Source organism: Hylobates moloch, unplaced genomic scaffold (assembly GCF_009828535.3).
Source record: "Hylobates moloch isolate HMO894 unplaced genomic scaffold, HMol_V3 SCAFFOLD_4, whole genome shotgun sequence".
Taxonomy (NCBI): Eukaryota; Metazoa; Chordata; class Mammalia; order Primates; family Hylobatidae; genus Hylobates; species Hylobates moloch.
The window spans coordinates 40197906-40219662 of NW_026652279.1; the positions used below are offsets into that span (position 1 = coordinate 40197906).

Below are 21757 nucleotides of genomic sequence, written 5' to 3' on the forward strand. Positions count from 1 at the left end.
TGATTCTGAATAGGCCAACTGGCAGCAGCCCTGAGCAGGCAAAGCTTGCTTTGGATTCTGTAGATAATTGGGCTGCTGCCTTTGCTCTGAGTTTGGGTGGGACTGCTGGCTGGGCTCTGCTATCAGGTGAACCCACAAGCTGAGCTCTGCAGTCAGGCAGAGTTGCTGGTTTGGCACTGCAGTCACCTCTCGACTGGGCCCCAGAGTGTATTCCTTGGCCAGATGGTACCCCTATTTGAGATCTGTACTTGGACAGTGTTGCAGGCTGGACCCCAAGGTTAGGTGGAGTTGCTATTCTGGACCAGTGGGCCAGCTGCTATGCTCAGTGGAAATGCATGATTGAGCATGGTGGCTCATGCCTGTAATCCCAGTGACTTGGAAGGCTGAGATGGGAAGATGGCTTGAGCCCAGGAGTTTCAGGCTTCATTGAGTTATGATCATGCCACTGCACTCCAATATGAGTGACAGAGATCCCGCCTCTAAAAATAAAATAAAATAAATGCACATCTGAGGTTTGCCTCCCTGTTTAGGTGGGGACTTGGAGTGGGTTTTGAAACTGAACTGAGAGCTGTTTAAACTTCCACCCTTGGCAGAACTAGTCCCTGCACTTTGCAAAAATACAGTATGATAGGCATCTTCCACCTGGGGCAGGTCCTTGAGGCTGAGCTTGAGCACTGTTTAAAATCCCAGGTTTGGTAGAACTAGCCCCTGCTCCTTTCCAAAATGCACTGTGATGGTCATCTCCTTTCCTGGGCAGGGTCCTCATGAGCTTTAACGCTGGGCCTGGAAGCTGGCCACTAAAGATTCAAGCCAGGTAGAATTTCCTACCACTTCTAGAGGTGATCAGTTTGGCTTTGTCCTGGGCTACACTGTTTAGCTGTTAGCTGGTACCTCTGATTGGGCACCACCACTGGCAGGTACACAGAGCTACCACCAAGATCTGCATGCTGGTTGCCGTAAGCTCTTTGGTTGCCTCCTTGCTTTGTTTCTGCCTGACCCCAGGTGATCTAGCTGTGCTGTTACCCAGAGTGTTCTCTGTGAGGTGAGACTGGAGTTGGCTTCTTGGGAAGCCTCTTCGAATGCTAGGGAAGCTCTATGTTTTCTGGTTCTCTTTTCCCACTGTAGAAGCCATGAGCCCTGGGGATTCCTTTCTGTGTGGTACTATGCTGACTTAGGGGAGTGGAAGGGGTGATGAGGTCAAAGTGAGATAGTTTCTCTTACTATATCTTGCAATTTTTATGTAGTTTTGTGGTCCATGCATAAGTTTCAGACTTATTCTGAAACCTCAAGTTTTGGGGGTTTTTTTTTGGTTATTGTTGTTGTTTTTTTTTTTTAATACATGAAATTTTGCTCTTGTTGCCCAGGCTGGAGTGCAGTGGTGCAATCTCGGCTCACTGCAACCTCTGCCTCCTGGGTTCAAGCGATTCTTGTGCCTCAGCCTCCTGCGTAGCTGGGACTGTAGGTGCGTGCCACCATGCCCAGCTAATTTTTGTATTTTTAGTAGAGGCAGGGTTTCACCATGTTGGCCAGGCTGGTCTCCATCTCTTGGCCTCGTGATCCACCCTCCTCGGCCTCCCAAAGTGCTGGGATTACAGGTGTGAGCCACCTCGCCCGGCTGTTTTGCTTTTTTAATGGTGCCTATCTTTATAATCATTTCTGGGATAAATAGCCATTGATCATCAAGTTTATAATCCTTTTACTTTATCCTATCTTGATTCTCAGTTTGGCAGTTGGGAAGGATAATCTGTACTTTCTCTTTGCCTGGGGTGGTAAGGATATTCCAGCACTGTGCCAGTTTTATTAAAAAAAAAAAAAAAAGTATTCTTCATTTGTCTTTTTGAACCTCTTACCTGTTTTCTTTCCCACAGTATTGGATTCATTTTTGAAGAAAAATTATGATTCTCTCTAGTCATAATGGTTGCAATAATAGTTTGTTCAAATCGTATAGTTGTATATGGCTTTAACATATAAGTGCTTTCATGTATTTTTGTTCATTTTGTTGTCACAATAAAGTATTTAGATTAGTAAATGTTGTAATATAAATTTTGGGTATCTACAAGTATTTTTGAATTTATTTTATCATATAACTGGTAACAATTTACATTTGTATTTTACTTTATAAGTTTGAAAGTACCTCTATTAATTACTTCATTATTCAATAATAATGGTTAATCCTGTAGGGGAAGAAAAAGACTTTTCCTCTACTTTCTTAGGTTCTGCAGTTGGGACCTGCTAATTAAATTGAGAGATTAACAGGAGAAAAGGCATATAAACTTTATTTGATGCTAATATTTTAATTTTTATGTACATGGAAGCCTTTATAGGAAAGGATTGAAGACCTGAGAAACTGTTTAACCTGGGGTCTTATATAACATTTTAACAATGGGCAGTAAATTGTGAAGTGACAAGAAAAAGGAAAAGGTATCTGGGCTTCTAGGGGCAACAAATTGTGAGAAGGTAAATATATGGGGGAAACTAATGGAAGATAGAAGTTATTTTAGTAGGTAGAGTTTGTTTGTGCAGACCCATCTCAGTGCTGGCCTGTCTCCAGTGATAAGGGTTGTTGTCCTGTATGGGAGAGGGAAGGGAAAACATCATCACAAAGGGAAAAATTTATTCTTGCTTTTAGGCAGATAGGGAGAGGACAAAGAGTTCTTTCTGTGTTTGCTGCTTCCCAATGGCTTTCAGCTAAAAATAATCCTTATGCCAAAGTGGCATATTTTGGAGTAGCATATTCTGATCCCCTTCTGTCCAAAGTTCAAAAAATAGCCATAATTTTATTACCATAACAACCACTATCATCTCTTGTCTCCTTTTAAGCAAAGTAGAGCAACTTAAAATCTCTTTAGCAGATATCTTATGGAACTATATTGGGATTTTGCAAATGCATATCTTTTGGTTATAGGCGAGAGTATCTTAATTTGTAAGAACTCTGAGAAATCAAAAGGCATAGCTCTCCTTCAGGGTTCTCTAAAGCCTGTTCGCAGCTGTCTGCAAAGACGAGAAGGAGAAGAAGTAACTGCCAGCATGATACGAGCTATTCTGGAGGTAAGAGAGAGTTTGCTAAATTACCATTTGCTCTTTTATGCCTAAATTAAAGTGGTAAAATATTAGTATATTAAAATCTTAGCTTTATTTATTTATTTTTTTAATTTATTTTTGAGACAGAGTCTTACTCTGTCACCCAGGCCAGAGTACAACGGCATGATCTCAGCTCACTGCAATCTCCGCCTCCCGAGTTCAAGCAATTCTCCTGCCCCAGCCTCCTGAGTAGCTGGGATTACAGGCACACACCACCATCCCTGGCTAATTTTTCTACTTTTAATAGAGATGGGATTTCACCTTGTTGACCAGGCTGGTCTTGAACCAGCCTTCAGGTGATCTGCCTGCCTTGGCCTCCCAAAGTGCTGGGATTACAGGTGTTAGCCACTGTGCCTGGTGCTTTATGTTTTTTTTTTTTTTTTTTTGAGATGGAGTCTTGCTGTGTTATCCAAAATTTCAGATGAATTTAATGATTCATTTCTTTTTTTTTTTTTTAGATGAAGTCTGGCTCTGTTGCCAGGCTAGAGTGCAGTGGTGCGATCTCAGCTCACTGCAACCTCTGGCTCCTGGGTTCAAGGAATTCTTGTGCCTCAGCCTCCTGAGTAGCTGGGACTACAGGTGCCTGCCACCACACCCAGTTAATTTTTTTTTTTTTTTTGAGATGGAGTCTCCCTCTGTCGCCCAGGCTGGAGTGCAGTGGTGCGATCTCTCCTCACTGCAAACTCCGCCTCCTGGGTTCACACCATTCTCCTGCCTCAGCCTCCCCAGTAGCTGGGACTACAGGTGCCTGCCACCACGCCTGGCTAACTTTTGTATTTTCAGTAGAGACGGGGTTTCACCGTGTTAGCCAGGAAGGTCTTGATCTCTTGACCTTGTGATCCGCCCGCCTCGGCCTCCCAAAGTGCTGGGATTACAGGCGTGAGCCACTGCGCCTGGCTCACCCAGTTAATTTTTGTATTTTCAGTAGAGATGGAGTTTCACCGTGTTGGCCAGGATGGTCTTGATCTCCTGACTTCGTGATCTGCCCGCCTCGGCCTCCCAAAGTGCTGGGATTACAGGCGTGAGCCACCATGCCTGGCCCACTTATTTTTCTTTTTAAGAAAATATTTTATTTACTTTAAGGAGAACTTTTCTGTTGTCATTAGGTGCTATCAACAGTTACAGTGAGTTGTGATGGGAAAGTTAATAAAGAATCTCTACATTAAGATTCTAAGAACATTTTAAAAAATGAGAATGAAATAGCTTTCTTTATTTTATATTCAGAGGGCTTGCATGTTTTATTTATTTTTTTAATTTTTTTTTTTTTTTTTGAGATGGAGTCTCGCTCTGTCGCCCAGGCTGGAGTGCAGTGGCTGATCTCGGCTCACCACAAGCTCTGCCTCTTGGGTTCATGCCATTCTCCTGCCTCAGCCTCCCAAGTAGGTGGGACTATAGGCGCCTGCCACCAGCCCAGCTAATTTTTTATATTTTTAGTAGAGACGGGGTTTCACCATGTTAACCAGGATGGTCTCCATCTCCAGACCTCGTGATCCGCCCACCTCGGACTCCCAAAGTGCTGGGATTACAGGCGTGAGCCACCGCGCCTGGCGGCTTGCATGTTTTCTTAAAAAGCTACAGAAATTTTCAAATATCTTCTTTCAGATAATAGTTAGTGGAGTGGCAAGTACATCACAAGATATGCATACTTACGCTGCCTGCACATTTTTGGCTGCAAGTATGAAAGAAGGGAAGCAAGGAATTCAGAGAAATCAAGAGTCTGTTCAGCTTGGAGCAATTGAGGCCTGTGTGATGTGGCTACTAGAAAATGAATTCATCCAGAGTACAGAAGCCAGTGATGGACCAGAAGGTAAGTGTGACTTCTCAGTTGCAATTTACTCACTTTTTCATCTTTAGTGAAAGTGTATGACTGCTCAGTGAATGGAAATTGTCTTTTCATGTAGTATAAAAGGAACTTGATTTTTTTGAGCAGCGTATCAACTCATTTTTAGTAAATCAGTATTGTATTTAGCAACTTCAGACCATTATTATAGAGCCTGCTCATACATTTTCATGCACTGGATAAGGTACTATTTGTAAAATTTATCAGCCGGGAGGGTTAGCATGGAATACAGAAAGATAGTATTTTGTTTTATTTTATTTTGAATGTTTGTTCCTCTGTTGTTCCTCACCCTAACCCTAAACCAGGAAAGGTGTATCATCCAACACATCTTGGTTCGGCTACTCTTTCTTCTTCACTTTCTCCAGCCGATACTTTAGATATTTTTGCTGACCTGCAAAGAGCAATGAAGGGCTTTGTTTTAGAGAATGATCTTCATATTCTCTATCTGGTAAGTTCTGTTTTAACGACTATGTTTGTGAAAATAGGGAGAAAAAAATAGATATATAATCCTGAACATCAAAGATACCCTAACAGAACAACTCATCTGTTTTCCATGCCTAGGTTAGTACTGGTGGGAATAGAGAAGAGGTAAGAAGAGAATTGTTTTAAAGTAATAATCTAAATGTTCTAGTTACCTTTAAATTTATTTTCTCCAACCTCCTTTCAAAAAAGATTTGAGTTGTTTTATTAAAAAATATATATTTTTACAATGTATAAAAGAACAGCAAAGGAAAATGGGATATCAGAAAATTAAAGATAAGATGATGATGTAAAACTCAAGCAAAGGTCAATACACAAACATGCATGCCATTAAGTCATGTCCAATGCTGTTGTCAACTTTGATTCTGGGTTTTCTAGCAACCAAAAGAAAGAGGAAAGCTTGATTAGTGTTAATATTCATAAGATAAAAAACAAAACAAGTTTAGGAAAAACATTGCATTTCCCTGCCTAAGAGAAATTTAGTCCTAAAAGGATACTTTGGAACTTAACATTGTTGATAAAAATCTCTATAATAAATGCAATAAGGAATTTTAAAAGTTTGTTTACATTAGACAATGCTCTGTGAATATTATTTTGTATAACAAAGATATTAATAAGAATTGGGTAGTGTTTGAGGTCATATTCTCTGGCAAGAACCTGATCAGAAATAATTAATTTTGTCAGTTAAGAGCAGATGCATGCATTTTGGTAAGCGAGTGATAAGGGGAGGTGAGTAAAATTGAAATTCTCATTAGAATGAAGGGGGCTTATCAGGAAATGTGTTTCAATAAAAAAACACTATGTAGTGAGCAGATGGGAAATGTCTAGACAGTGACAATTTTCTTTTATTACAAACTCACATAATACATGGGTGATAATAGGCTCAAAGGTCTGTGCCCAAGAATGTGACTGGGAGGAATCTCAAAGCAGGTTTCACCGGTCATTTATCATGGCCTTAAAAATAAGTCTCATTTATTATACAGTGGCTAAGATTGTGGGCTCTATGGTCAGACTGCCTTAGTTCAACTTTTGGCCTCATCACTTAGTAATCGTACAACCTTGGGTAAGTACTTAACCTCTCTTAAGATTCCATTTCCTCATTTGTAAAATGGAGATAATAATACCCACCTCAGGGCTGATAGTCTTTGATGAATGTTTGGTATCTGAATAAATATTTAATAACATCTATTATTTCTAGTAAATTCTCCCATAAACATTATGTAAGTCATTTGCCAAATTACCTAACTACTCCTACTCCTGTTCCCTCTCTAAAACATGAAGACTGTTGGCAGTGTTAGTATGCTGAATGCTTGTGGTTAGTGGTCTTGTGTACTTCTCTCACCATTCGAGTTGTATGCCCTTCAAGAATTAGTTGTGTTCCCAAACTTCTTCATGTCAATTTGCTTCTGAGAAAATTAGGCTGAGGCAGAAGGATCACCTAAGGCCAGAAATTTGAGACCAGCATGGGCAACAGAGCAAGAATCTGTCGCTACCAAAAAAAAAAAAAAATTATTAGTTGTGTGTGGTGGTGCATGCCGGTAATCCCAGCTACTTGGAAGGCTGAGACAGAATAATTACTTGAGCCCAGGAGTTCTAGGTTATAGTGAGCTATGATCGTGCCACCATGCTCCAGCCTTGGTGACAGCAAGAGACCTCGTCTCTTAAAAACAAACAAAAAAATATAAGTGAGATAACTGAAAGCTCTGAGAAAAAGTTACAGGAATTTAGACAGGGAAGAAACGAAAAGGACACTGCTCAAAGTTTATTTTACAATTATCTTTAATTTTTTTTTTTTTGCCTCACCTCTCGATACTGGACTACAGGCCCCCACCACCCCGGCTAATTTTTGTATTTTGGTAGAGACGGTTTCACTGTGGTCTCGGCCCGCCTCGGCCTCCCAAAGTGCTGGGATTACAAGCGTGAGCCACCGCGCCCGGCTTTTAATTTTTATTTATTTATTTTTTCGAGTAGAGTCTCACTCTGTTGCCCAGGCTGGAGTGCAGTGGCACAGTCTTGGCTCATTGCAACCTCTGCCTCCCAGGTTCAAACAATTCTTGTGACTTAGCCTCCTGAGTAGCTGGGACTACAGGTGCATGCAACCACACCTGGCTAATTTTTGTATTTTTAGTAGAGACAGGGTTTTACCATGTTGGCCAGGCTGGTCTTGAAGTCCTGACCTCAAGTGATCCACCCTCCTCGGCCTCCCAAAATGCTGGGATTACAGGTGTGAGCCATCGCACCCGGCCAACGATTATCTTTAATATCTAACTTCACATTACAAAACAGAAACTGGATTTCTTAGACAATGTATTGTGGTTATGGTTTAAGAAAGCTATGGTAAATTCTAATCAACAGACTCATGCTCAAAAGGCCTTGACCCCTAGCTCAAAGCATTGGCAATTAAAATACATTTATGTTTTAAGTTAGACAAAACATTTAGTGTTTGCATGTACTATTTTGTATTTTGAATATATAAAACATGTCTGTGATTCAAAAGTCAGAACTATATAAACAGGAATAGTCAGAGAAGTCTGACTACTATATCCATCCCTTCCATGCCTTTTCCACCCACCTTTCATAGATGACTGTTTTCATTCATTTTTAATGTATCTCTTCTCTTTTTTAATTTTACAGAAATTATCAGACATACATATCCTTCACCTTTTTTATACAGAGGGTAGCATGCTGTATACATTATACCTTTTTTTTCTTAGCAGTGTATCTTGCAAATCACTTCATATCAATTCATTTTTTATTCTTTTTTGTAACTCTATAATTCTGTTGTGTAGGTGGATGTACCATTGTTTATTCTATCAGTTCCCTATTGATGGACATTTGGATCATTTTCAATATTTTGTTGTGGCAAATTATGCTGCAGTAAATAACGTGGTACACACAGTGTTTAATTTTTATGGAGGTGTATCTTTAGGAAAGACTCCCGGAAGTGAAATGTAAAACCATAAGTGGTTTTGCAAAGTTGACCTTTGTAGAGTTTGTATCATTTTCCTGTTTTACCAGTGATATATTAGAATAGTTGTTTTTTCACAGCTTCACAAGTAGAGAGTATATGGTCAAACTTTTGTATTTTTGAGTGTAGTTTTAGTTTACATTTTTTTACATTATGAGTAAATTTGAACATTTTCCCCATTTATATAAAATGTCCAGAATGGCAGTCTGTAGAAACAAAAAGTACATTTAGTGCATTAGTAGTTACCCAGGGCTGGGGGAATGTGAGGAGGTTGGATGAAAATGGGGAGTGATTGCTAATGGGTACAGGGCTCCCCACCTCCCTCCCCAGTGAATTGTCCATGTCTTTTGCTCATTGTTCTGTTGTGTGTGTGTTTTTTTATTTTTGTTTTTGTTTTGTTTTGTTTTTAGTTTTAAAGGTTTTTTTATATATTAGGGAGATTGGTGCTTTGTGGTATAAGTAGAAGGATTTTCCTATTGGTTTTTCACTTGTCTTTTGACTTTGCTTATTGTATGTTTTGTCTAGTAGTTGAATTTATGAACTTTTGAATTAGTGAGAAATTTTTTTTGCTCTGAGATTATTAAGGACTTCACCCACATTTTCTTCAAGTAATTGTATAGTTGTGATCCCCCTATTTTTTTTTTTTTTTTTTTTTTTTTTTTAGATGGAGTGTCGCTCTCGTCGCCCAGGCTGGAGTGCAATGGTGCAATCTCGGCTCACTGCAACCTCCGCCTCCTGGGTTCAAGCGATTCTCCTGCCTCAGCCTCCTGAGTAGCTGGGATTACAGACATGCGCCATCACGCCTGGCTAATTTTGTATTTTTTTTTTTTTTTTTTTTTTTTTTAGTAGAGATGGGGTTTCTCCATGTTGGTCAGGCTGGTCTTGAACTTCCAACCTCAGGTGATCCACCTGCCTTGGCCTCCCAAAGTGCTGGGATTACAGGCATGAGCCACTGTGCCTGGCCTGCCCCTATTTTGAGCTCTGCTTCATTTGGAGTGTATTCTAGTACATGGTTCTTCAGTTTCATGTTTTTTTCATAATGGCTATCTGTAATCTCAGCATCATTTATTAAAAAATTCATTTACACAATGACTCAAGATGGCAACTTTTATCTTCTGTATTTCCATTTGTATTTGGGCACATTTCTAATTCCATTTGTCGTTGTGTATATTCCTGTTTCACTTGTTAGTCTGACAAAAGACCAGTTTGACTGATTTTTGTGCCAGTGCCTCTGTTTTAATTAAAACAAGTACAATAATAAAAAAAAAAAAAAAAAAACTTTCTGGTGGGGCAAGTTTCCCTTCATTGCTCTGCTTTTTCAGTGTTCATAGCTATTCTTTTTGGCTTACTGTATTAGTCTATTCTCACATTGCTATAAAGAAATTATGGAGACTGGGATATTTATAAGGAAAAGAGGTTTAATTGGCTCATGATTCTGCAGGCTGTACAGGAAGCACAGTGGCTTCTGCTTCTGGGGAGGCCTCAGAAAGCTTCCAATCATGACAGAAAGTGAAGGGGAAGCAGGCACATCTTATACGGCCAGAGCAAGAGGAACAGTGTGAGAGAGAGGCGGGAGGTGCCACTCACTTTTAAACAACCAGATCTCACGAAAACTCACTATTGCAACGACAGCACCAAGGGGGGTGGTGTTAAACCATAACAAACGGTCTTCATGATCCAATCACCTGCCACCAGGCGCTATCTCCAGCATTGGAGATTACATTTCAACATGAAATTCGGTGGGGACACATAACTATACTATATAAATCTACACTTGGGCCCCTAAATCTCATGACCTTCTTACATTCCAAAATACAATCATCCCTTCCCAACAGTCCCCCGAAGTCTTAACTCATTGCATCATTAACTCAAAAGTCCAAAGTCTCATCTGAGAGAAGGCTAGTGCTTTCCACCGATGAGCCTGTGAAATAAAAAAACTAAGTTAGTTACTCCCAAGATGCAACGGGGCTACAGGCATTGGATAAATACTTCCATTCCAAAAGGGAGTATCTGACTTGGTTAGGTTGTATAATCCTTTTTATGTTGCTGGATTTGGTTTGCTAGTATTTTATTGCTAGTGTTTTATTTGGTTTGCTAGCATTTTTGTCATAAGATACATTGACCTATAGTTTTTTTTTTTTTTTTTATTGTTTTACATTTTTTTTTTTTTATTATACTTTAGGTTTTAGGGTACCTGTGCACAATGTACAGGTTTGTTACATATGTATCCATGTGCCATGTTGATTTCCTGCACCCATTAGCTCGTCATTTAGCATTAGGCATATCTCCTAATGCTGTCCCCGCCCCCTCCACCCCCCACCCCACAACAGTACCCGGAATGTGATGTTCCCCTTCCTGTGTCCATGAGTTCTCATTGTTCAATTCCCACCTATGAGTGAGAACATGCGGTGTTTGGTTTTTTGTCCTTGCGATAGTTTACTGAGAATGATGTTTTCCAGTTTCATCCATGTCCCTACAAAGGACACGAACTCATCATTTTTTATGGCTGCATAGTATTCCATGGTGTATATGTGCCACATTTTCTTAATCCAGTCTATCGTTGTTGGACATTTGGGTTGGTTCCAACTCTTTGCTATTGTGAATAGTGCCGCAATAAACATACGTGTGCATGTGTCTTTATAGCAGCATGATTTATAGTCCTTTGGGTATATACCCAGTAATGGGATGGCTGGGTCAAATGGTATTTCTAGTTCGAGATCCCTGAGGAATCGCCACACTGACTTCCACAATGGTTGAACTAGTTTACAGTCCCACCAACAGTGTAAAAGTGTTCCTATTTCTCCACATCCTCTCCAGCACCTGTTGTTTCCTGATTTTTTAATGATGGCCATTCTAACTGGTGTGAGATGGTATCTCACTGTGGTTTTGATTTGCATTTCTCTGATGGCCAGTGATGATGAGCATTTCTTCATGTGTTTTCTGGCTGCATAAATGTCTTCTTTTGAAAAGTGTCTGTTCATGTCCTTTGCCCACTTTTTGATGGGGTTGTTTGTTTTTTTCTTGTCAATTTGTTTGAGTTCATTGTAGATTCTGGATATTAGCCCTTTGTCAGATGAGTAGGTTGCAAAAATTTTCTCCCATTCTGTAGGTTGCCTGTTCACTCTGATGGTAGTTTCTTTTGCTGTGCAGAAGCTCTTTAGTTTAATGAGATCCCATTTGTCAATTTTGGCTTTTGTTGCCATTGCTTTTGGTGTTTTAGACATGAAGTCCTTGCCCACGCCTATGTCCTGAATGGTATTGCCTAGGTTTTCTTGTAGGATTTTAATGGTTTTAGGTCTAACATTTAAGTCTTTAATCCATCTTGAATTAATTTTTGTATAAGGTGTAAGGAAGGGATCCAGTTTCAGCTTTCTACATATGGCTAGCCAGTTTTCCCAGCACCATTTATTAAATAGGGGATCCTTTCCCCATTTCTTGTTTTTGTCAGGTTTGTCAAAGATCAAATAGTTGTAGATATGCGGCATCATTTCTGAGGGCTCTGTTCTGTTCCATTGATCTATATCTCTGTTGTGGTACCAGTACCATGCTGTTTTGGTTACTGTAGCCTTGTAGTATAGTTTGAAGTCAGGTAGCGTGATGCCTCCAGCTTTGTTCTTTTGGCTTAGGATTGACTTGGCGATGCGGGCTCTTTTTTGGTTCCATATGAACTTTAAAGTAGTTTTTTCCAATTCTGTGAAGAAAGTCATTGGTAGCTTGATGGGGATGGCATTGAATCTATAAATTACTTTGGGCAGTATGGCCATTTTCACCATATTGATTCTTCCAACCCATGAGCATGGAATGTTCTTCCATTTGTTTGTATCCTCTTTGATTTCATTGAGCAGTGGTTTGTAGTTCTCCTTGAAGAGGTCCTTCACATCCCTTGTAAGTTGGATTCCTAGGTATTTTATTCTCTTTGAAGCAATTGTGAATGGGAGTTCACTCATGATTTGGCTCTCTGTTTGTCTGTGATTGGTGTACAAGAATGCTTGTGATTTTTGTACATTGATTTTGTATCCTGAGACTTTGCTGAAGTTGCTAATCAGCTTAAGGAGATTTTGGGCTGAGACAATGGGATTTTCTAGATATACAATCATGTCATCTGCAAACAGGGACAGTTTGACTTCCTCTTTTCCTAATTGAATACCCTTTATTTCCTTCTCCTGCCTGATTGCTCTGGCCAGAACTTCCAGCACTATTTTGAATAGGAGCGGTGAGAGAGGGCATCCCTGTCTTGTGCCAGTTTTCAGAGGGAATGCTTCCAGTTTTTGCCCATTCAGTATGATATTGGCTGTGGGTTTGTGGTATATAGCTCTTATTATTTTGAGATACGTCCCATCAATACCTAATTTATTGAGAGTTTTTAGCATGAAGGGTTGTTGAATTTTGTCAAAAGCCTTTTCTGCATCTATTGAGATAATCATGTGGTTTTTGTCTTTGGTTCTGTTTATATGCTGGATTACATTTATTGATTTGTGTATGTTGAACCAGCCTTGCATCCCAGGGATGAAGCCCACTTGATCATGGTGTATAAGCTTTTTGATGTGCTGCTGGATTCGGTTTGCCAGTATTTTATTGAGGATTTTTGCATCAATGTTCATCAAGGATATTGGTCTAAAATTCTCTTTTTTGATTGTGTCTCTGCCTGGCTTTGGTATCAGGATGATGCTGGCTTCATAAAATGTGTTAGGGAGGATTCCCTCTTTTTCTATCGATTGGAATAGTTTCAGAAGGAATGGTACCAGTTCCTCCTTGTATCTCTGGTAGAATTCAGCTGTGAATCCATCAGGTCCTGGACTCTTTTTGGTTGGTAAGCTATTGATTATTGCCACAATTTCAGAACCTGTTATCGGTCTATTCAGAGATTCGACTTCTTCCTGATTTAGTCTTGGGAGGGTGTATTTGTTGAGGAATTTATCCATTTCTTCTAGATTTTCTAGTTTATTTGCATAGAGGTGTTTGTAGTATTCTCTGATGGTAGATTGTATTTCTGTGGGATCGGTGGTGATATCCCCTTTTTCATTTTTTATTGCATCTATTTGATTCTTCTCTCTTTTCTTCTTTATTAGTCTTGCTAGCGGTCTATCAATTTTGTTGATCTTCTCAAAAAACCAGCTCCTGGATTCATTAATTTTTTGAAGGCTTTTTTGTGTCTCTATTTCCTTCAGTTCTGCTCTGATTTTAGTTATTTCTAGCCTTCTGCTAGCTTTTGAATGTGTTTGCTCTTGCTTTTCTAGTTCTTTTAATTGTGATGTTAGGGTGTCAATTTTGGATCTTTCCTGTTTTCTCTTGTGGGCATTTAGTGCTATAAATTTCCCTCTACACACTGCTTTGAATGTGTCCCAGAGATTCTGGTAGGTTTTGTCTTTGTTCTCGTTGGCTTCAAAGAACATCTTTATTTCTGCCTTCATTTCATTATGTACCCAATAGTCATTCAGGAGCAGGTTTTTCAGTTTCCATGTAGTTGAGCGGTTTTGAGTGAGTTTCTTAATCCTGAGTTCTAGTTTGATTGCACTGTGGTCTGAGAGACAGTTTGTTATAATTTCTGTTCTTTTACATTTGCTGAGGAGAGCTTTACTTCCAACTATGTGGTCAATTTTGGAATAGGTGTGGTGTGGTGCTGAAAAAAATGTATATTCTGTTGATTTGGGGTGGAGAGTTCTGTAGATGTCTATTAGGTCCACTTTGTTTAGAGCTGAGTTCAATTCCTGGATATCCTTGTTAACTTTCTGTCTAGATGATCTGTCTAATGTTGACAGTGGGGTGTTAAAATCTCCCATTATTATTGTGTGGGAGTTTAAGTCCCTTTGTAGGTCACTCAGGACTTGCTTTATGAATCTGGGTGCTCCTGTGTTGGGTGCATATATATTTAGGATAGTTAGCTCTTCTTGTTGAATTGATCCCTTTACCATTATGTAATGGCCTTCTTTGTCTCTTTTGATCTTTGTTGGTTTAAAGTCTATTTTGTCAGAGACTAGGATTGCAACCCCTGCCTTTTTTGTTTTCCATTTGCTTGATAGATCTTCCTCCATCCCTTTATTTTGAGTCTATATGTGTCTCTGCATGTGAGATGGGTTTCCTGAATACAGCACACTGATGGGTCCTGACTCCTTATCCAGTTTGCCAGTCTGTGTCTTTTAATTGGAGCATTTAGCCCATTTACATTTAACGTTAATATTGTTATGTGTGAATCTGATCTTGTCATTATGATGTTAGTTGGTTATTTTGCTCGTTAGTTGATGCAGTTTCTTCCTAGACCTTCGATGGTCTTTACAATTTGGCATGTTTTTGCAGGGGCTGGAACCAGTTGTTCCTTTCCATGTTTAGTGCTTCCTTCAGGAGCTCTTTTAGGGCAGGCCTGGTGGTGACAAAATCACTCAGCGTTTGCTTGTCTGTAGAGTATCTTATTTCTCCTTCACTTATGAAGCTTAGTTTGGCTGGATAGGAAATTCTGGGTTGAAAATTCTTTTCTTTAAGAATGTTGAATATCGGCCCCCACTCTCTTCTGGCTTGTAGAGTTTCTGCCGAGAGATCAGCTGTTAGCCTGATGGGCTTCCCTTTGTGGGTAACCCGACCTTTCTCTCTGGCTGCCCTTAACATTTTTTCCTTCATTTCAACTTTGGTGAATCTGACAATTATGTGTCTTGGAGTTGCTCTTCTCGAGGAGTATCTTTGTGGCGTTCTCTGTATTTCCTGAATCTGAATGTTGGCCTGCCTTGCTAGATTGGGGAAGTTCTCCTGGATAATATCTTGCAGGGTGTTTTCCAACTTGGTTCCATTCTCCCCGTCATTTTCAGGTACACCAATAAGACGTAGGTTTGGTCGTTTCACGTAGTCCCAAATTTCTTGGAGGCTTTGTTCAATTCTTTTTATTCTTTTTTCTCTAGACTTCCCTTCTCGCTTCATTTCATTCATTTCATCTTCCATCTGCGATACCCTTTCTTCCAGTTGATCGCATCTGCTACTGAGGCTTCTGCAATCTTCACGTAGTTCTCGAAACTTGGCTTTCAGCTCCTCCATCTCCTTTAAGCCCTTCTCTCCATTGGTTATTCTAGTTATCCATTCTTCTAATTTTTTTTCAAAGTTTTTAACTTCTTTGCTATTGTTTTGAATTTCCTCCCGTAGCTCAGAGTAGTTTGATCGTCTGAAGCCTTCTTCTCTCAACTCGTCAAAGTCATCCTCCATCCAGCTTTGTTCCATTGCTGGTGAGGAACTGCGTTCCTTTGGAGGAGGAGAGGTGCTCTGCTTTTTAGAGTTTCCAGTTTTTCTGCTCTGTTTTTTCCCCATCTTTGCGGTTGTATCTACTTTTGGGCTTTGATGATGATGATGTACAGATGGGTTTTTGGTGTGGATGTCCTTTCTGTTTGTTAGTTTTCCTTCTACCAGACAGGACCCTCAGCTGCAGGTCTGTTGGAGTTTACTAGAGGTCCACTCCAGACCCTGTTTGGCTGGGTGTCAGCAGCAGTGGCTGCAGAACAGCGGATTATCGTGAGACCACCAATTCAGCTGTCTGATAGTTCCTCTGGAAGTTTTGTCTCAGAGGAGTACCTGGCCCAGTGAGGTGTCAGTCTTTCCCTTCTGGGGGGGTGCCTCCCAGTTAGGCTGCTCAGGGGTGAGGGACCCACTTTAGGAGGCAGTCTGTCCGTTCTCAGATCTCCAGCTGCGTGCTGGGAGAACCACTACTCTCTTCAAAGCTGTCAGTCAGACAGGGACATTTAAGTCTCTGGAGATTCCTGCTGACTTTTTGTTTGTCTGTGCCCTGCCCCCAGAGGTGGAGCCTACAGAGGCAGACAGGCCTCCTTGAGCTGTGGTGAGCTCCACCCAGTTCGAGCTTCCTGGCTGCTTTGTTTACCTAAGCAAGCCTGGGTAATGGCGGGCGCCCCTCCCCCAGCCTCGCTGCCGCCTTGCAGCTTGATCTCAGACTGCTGTGCTAGCAATCAGCGAGACTCCGTGGGCATAGGACCCTCCGAGCCAGGTGCGGGACACAATCTCCTAGTGTGCCGTTTTCCAGGCCCGTTTGGGAAAACGCAGTATGAGGGTGGGACTGACCCGATTTTCCAGGTGCCGTCTGTTACCCTTTTCTTTGACTAGGAAAGGGAACTCCCTGACCCCTTGCGCTTCCCGAGTGAGGCAGTGCCTCGCCCTGCTTCGGCTCGCGCACAGTGCGCTTCACCGACTGTCCTGCACCCACTGTTTGGCACTCCCTAGTGAGATGAAACCGGTACCTCAAGCAGAAATGCAGAAATCACCAGTCTTCTGTGTCACTCGGGCTGGGAGCTGGAGACCGGAGCTGTTCCTATTCGGCCATCTTGGCTCCCCCCACATTGACCTATAGTTCTGTTTTCTCGTGGTGTCTTTGTGTGGTTTTGGAGTAATACTAACTGCACAGTATGAGTTAGGATACATTTCTTCCTCTTCTGTTTTTTTTGAAGAATTTGTTAAAGATTGCTATTAATTGTTATTTAAATGTTTAGTAGATTTCACCAGTCAAGCCACCTGGGCCTGGGCTTTACTTTGGAGTAAGTGTTTTGATGATGAATTTAATCTTTTTTCTTTTATTAACTATTCAGAGTTTCGATTTTTTTCTTCAGTTGGTTTTGGTAGTTTGTGTATTTCCAGAAAATAGTCCACGTTGATTATCTAATTTGTTGGCATTTAGTTGTTCATAATATTCTCTTATAATCCTTTTTATTTATGTAAGGATGGTGGGGGTGGTTCCTCTTTCATTCCTGATTTTAGTAATTTGAATCTTCCTGCATCATTTCTTGATCAGTCCAGCTAAATATTTTTCAATTTTGTTTTCATTCTTTCTTTCAGCGGATCATCTGAGGTCAGGAATTCGAGATCAGCCTGGCCAACATGGTGAAACCCTGTCTGTACTAAAAATACAAAATTACAAAATACAAAAATTAGCTGGGCGTGGTGGCACTCGCCTGTAATCCCAGCTACTCAGGAGGCTGAGGCAGAAGAATCACTTGAACCTGGGAGGCAGAGGTTGCAGTGAGCCGAGATTGCGCCACTGCACTCCAGCCTGGGTGACAGAGTGAGACTCCATCTCAAAAAAAGTTTTTTCTGTACTGAACTTACAGTTTATTTTGTGATTATTCCCTAGACAATACAGTATATCAGCTATTTACATAGTATTTATGTGGTATTAGGTATTATAATTACGCTAGATGATTACTCTGTATATGGCAGGATGTGCATAGGTTTTTTTTTTTTTTCCTTCGTTTTCTGTTTATTTTAATTTTGATTGTCAGGAAAAGAAATTATGTTTGATAGAGTATTGTTCTTTTTCCAGGCCAGGTAGAGAATATTGTCAGTAACTTAGTTTTTCAGTTGTGTAGAAAATGAGTTATGGCACATTTTACTTATTTCCCAAAGTCTTATGATAAATTTTCTTTGCACACAAAACAAACATTTTCTAAAAATACATACAAACAAAAAGATGCATATCAAACATATTAGGAAGGTTGCACATGGGAAGACGGGGAATAGAAATGGGGGGTAGGAATTAAAGAAAATAAATGAGAGAGGGACTTTGTATGGATCAATGATAATAACTCAATCCTCTATTTGACAAAGAAGAAGGAGAAGGAAGAGGAAGAAAAAGAAAGTGGGACAAAGGATCAGAAAGGGAGGAAAATAGAAAAAGGTAGAGTATGACTCCAGGGTAGACCTGTTTTGTTGTTGCTGGGTTGGTTGGTTGGTCTGTCTGTTATATTTTTCATATGTTTTGCCATGTTGGCCAGGCTGGTCTCGAACTCCTAGCCTCAAGTGATCAACCCTCCTCAGCCTCCCAGAGTGCTGGGACTACAGGCGTGAGCCACCACGTCCAGCCCCCACATTGCGTCTGGCCTCCATGGTAGACCTCCCAGACGGGGCGGCCGGGCAGAGGCGCTCCTCACTTCCCAGACGGGGCGGCCGGGCAGAGGCGCTCCTCACTTCCCAGACGGGGCGGCCGGGGTGCATAGACACTATCATTTTATATCAGAGACTTGAGCATCCACAGATTTTGTTATCTGCAGGAGGTCCTGGAACCAATTCCCCATAGATAACAAGAGACAACTATACATTTTGCTATGGTTTGGTGAAGTTCTATAGATGTCTCTTAGGTCTAATTGACTTAGAGTGTTATTTTAGTCTTCTATTTTGTTTTGATTTTCTTAGTAGTTCTATTCATTGTTGAAAGTCGGGTATTGAAGTTTTCAACTACAGTCGGTATTCTCAGGGAATTTGTTCCCCTGTACCTCTTTTACTGCTCGTTTTTGAATGAAGGGATTATTTTCTAGTATAGTTATTATTGCTTAAGGACAGTGATACATTCTGAGAATTGCATCTTTAGGCAATTTCATTGTTGTATGAATATTACAGAGTGTGCTTACACAAATTTAGATGGTATAGCCTGCTACACACCTAGGATATATGGTATAACCTTACTGCTTCTAGGCTACAAACTTGTTTGGCATGTTACTCTACTGAATACTGTAGGCAGTTGTAATACAATGGTAAGTATTTGTGTGTCTAGACATTTCTAAACATAGAAAAGATAATGCAACACGCTAGATGTTTGATGACTATGATGTCACTAGGCAATATTAATTTTTCAGCTCCATTATAATCTTATGGGACTACTGTCATATATGCAGTTTGTCATTGACCAAAATGTCATTATGCAGCACAAAACACTATGACATTTTAATTTTGTACATTTTTCTCTATATTTTTTGCCATTTTTTTTTTTAGTGGTTACTCAAGGGATTATCAGGTACAGCTTAAAATTTATACTAACTTAATTGTAGTGAAATAAAGAAGTATTCTTAAATAACTCTATTTTGATTCCTTTTTTGTGCCATTGTTATACTTATTACATCATTATGTGTTGCAAACCTAACAGTACGTTGTTATACTTAGTATTTTATGTAATTTAATGTTTTTAGAGAAGCTGAGAGAAGAAAGGAGAGCAAATATATGTTTACAGAGTTTTCTTCATTAACATTCTTATTTATGATTGTGGTTTTTTCTTCATTTATTTCTATGGATTTGGGACACCATCTCTTGTCATTTCCTTAGTCCATTACAGCTTTGCTTCTACCTGCCTCCTGTGGGCTGATACTGTCAAATATATTGTGAGTTTTATATGTTATGGGCCCAACAATACAATTACATGCATATTGGCAGGTTGTAGTGGCTCATGCCTGTAATCTCAGCACTTTGGTAGGCTGAGGCGGGTGGACCACTTGAGGTCAGGAGTTTGAGACCAGCCTGGTTATCATGGTGAGGCCCCATCTTTACTAAATATACAAAAATGAGCTGGGTGTGGTGGCGCATACCTGTAATTCTAGCTACTCAGGAGGCTGAGGCACAAGAATCACTTGAACCTGGGAGGTAGAGGTTGCAGTGAGCTGAGATTGTGTCCAGCCTGGGCAACTGAGTGAGACCCTGTGTCAAACAAACAAACAAACAAACCCAATATAGTACAATTATATGCATATTGTTTTATAAGTTGCCTTTTAAATCAGTCAGGAGAAGAAAAGAGAAGTATGTAATGATACTTTTTTTTTTACATTTACAAATACTTTATTTATGTAAGAGTTTAATCTGATATTTATGATTTCAATATTTAAAAATTTTTTTATTATTATACTTTAAGTTTTAGGGTACATGTGCACAATGTGCAGGTTTGTTACACATGTATACATGTGCCATGTTGGTGTACTGCACCCATTAACTCGTCATTTAGCATTAGGTATATCTCCTAATGCTATCCCTCCCCCCTCCCCCACCCTACAACAGTCCCCGGAGTGTGATGTTCCCCTTCCTGTGTCCATGTGTTCTCGTTGTTCAATTCCCACCTATGAGTGAGAACATGCGGTGTTTGGTTTTTTGTCCTTGTGATAGTTTACTGAGAATGATGATTTCCAGTTTCATCCATGTCCCTACAAAGAACATGAACTCATCATTTTTTATGGCTGCATAGTATTTCATGGTGTATATGTGCCACATTTTCTTAATCCAGTCTACTATAGTTGTTGGACATTGGGTTGGTTCCAAGTCTTTGCTATTGTGAATAGTGCCGCAATAAACATACGTGTGCATGTGTCTTTATAGCAGCATGATTTATAGTCCTTTGGGTATATACCCAGTAATGGGATGGCTGGGTCAAATGGTATTTCTAGTTCTAGATCCCTGAGGAATCACCACACTGACTTCCACAATGGTTGAACTAGTTTACAGTCCCACCAACAGTGTAAAATATGTACCCACATAATTTCCTTTGTTGACTCTCTTTTTTTGTTTGGAATTGAAATATGGTTTTGGGTGAGTTTCTTTCAACCTGAAGAGCTTTCTTTAGTATTTTTTTTGTTTCTTTTTTTTTTTTTTTTTTTTTTTTTGGAGACAGAGTCTCATTCTGTTGCCCAGGCTGGAGTGCAGTGGTGCAGTCTCTGCTCACTGCAACCTCCATCTCCCAGGTTCAAGCAATTCTCATGCCTCAGCCTCCCAAGTCCCTGGGATTACAGGCATGTGCCACTACTCCTGGCTACCTTTTTTTGTATTTTTAGTAGAGACAGGGTTTCGCCATGTTGTTGACCAGGGTAGTCTCGAACTCCTGACCTCAAGTGATCCAACACCCCCCCCCCCCCCCCAGCCTGAGCCGCTGCGCCTGGCTAGCATTTCTTATAAAATGGATTTGCTAGCAAAATTTTCTCAGGTTTTGTTTATCTGGAAATGTTTGTGTTATTTTTATTTTTGAAAAATAACTCTCCTTTATATAATATTCTTAGTTGAGGCTGGGCATGGTAGCTCATGCCTGTAATCCCAGCACTTTGGGAGGCTGAGGCAGGTGGATAGCTTGAGCCCAGAAGTTTGAGACCAGCAACATGGTGAAACTCCGTCTTTACCAGAAAAATACAAAATTAGCCAGGTGTGGTGGTATGCGTCTGTAGTCCCAGCTACCTGGGAGGCTGAGGTGGGAGGATGGCTTCCGCCCAGGAGGTGGAGGTTGCAGTGAGCTGAGATCGTGCTACCGCTCTCCAGCTAGGGTGACAGAGCCAGACCCTGTTTCAAAAGAAAAAACAATGTTTAGTTGACAGATTTTTTTTTTCTTTGAGCAGTTTGAATATGTCATCTCACTGCATTTTTTGGCCTTCTTGTTTCTGGTGAGAAGTAAGCTTTTAATCTTATCAGGTTTCTCTTACATATGATGACTTTTTCTTGCTATTTTCAAGATTTTTTTTCTTCAGTTTTTTTTTTTTTTTTCTTGAGACGGAGTCTCGCTCTGTCGCCCAGGCTGGAGTGCAGTGGTGCAATCTCGGCTCACTGCAAGCTCCGCCTCCCGGGTTCACGCCATTCTCCTGCCTCAGCCTCTCCGAGTAGCTGGGACTACA

At 40.4% G+C, this 21757-nt stretch overlaps 1 protein-coding gene across 6 annotated transcripts in view; it reads left to right on the plus strand.

Moving 5' to 3' along the window:
* Positions 1 to 21757, plus strand: part of POLQ (DNA polymerase theta) — a 126946-nt gene that overhangs the window by 31694 nt on the left and 73495 nt on the right. For all 6 annotated transcript variants that reach the window (XM_032150061.2, XM_032150060.2, XM_032150065.2 and 3 more), the window contains 3 exons: positions 2906 to 3048; positions 4684 to 4888; positions 5227 to 5369. In XM_032150061.2, the coding sequence (XP_032005952.1) occupies positions 2906 to 3048; positions 4684 to 4888; positions 5227 to 5369 (491 nt within the window). The remainder of the gene's footprint in view (positions 1 to 2905; positions 3049 to 4683; positions 4889 to 5226; positions 5370 to 21757) is intronic.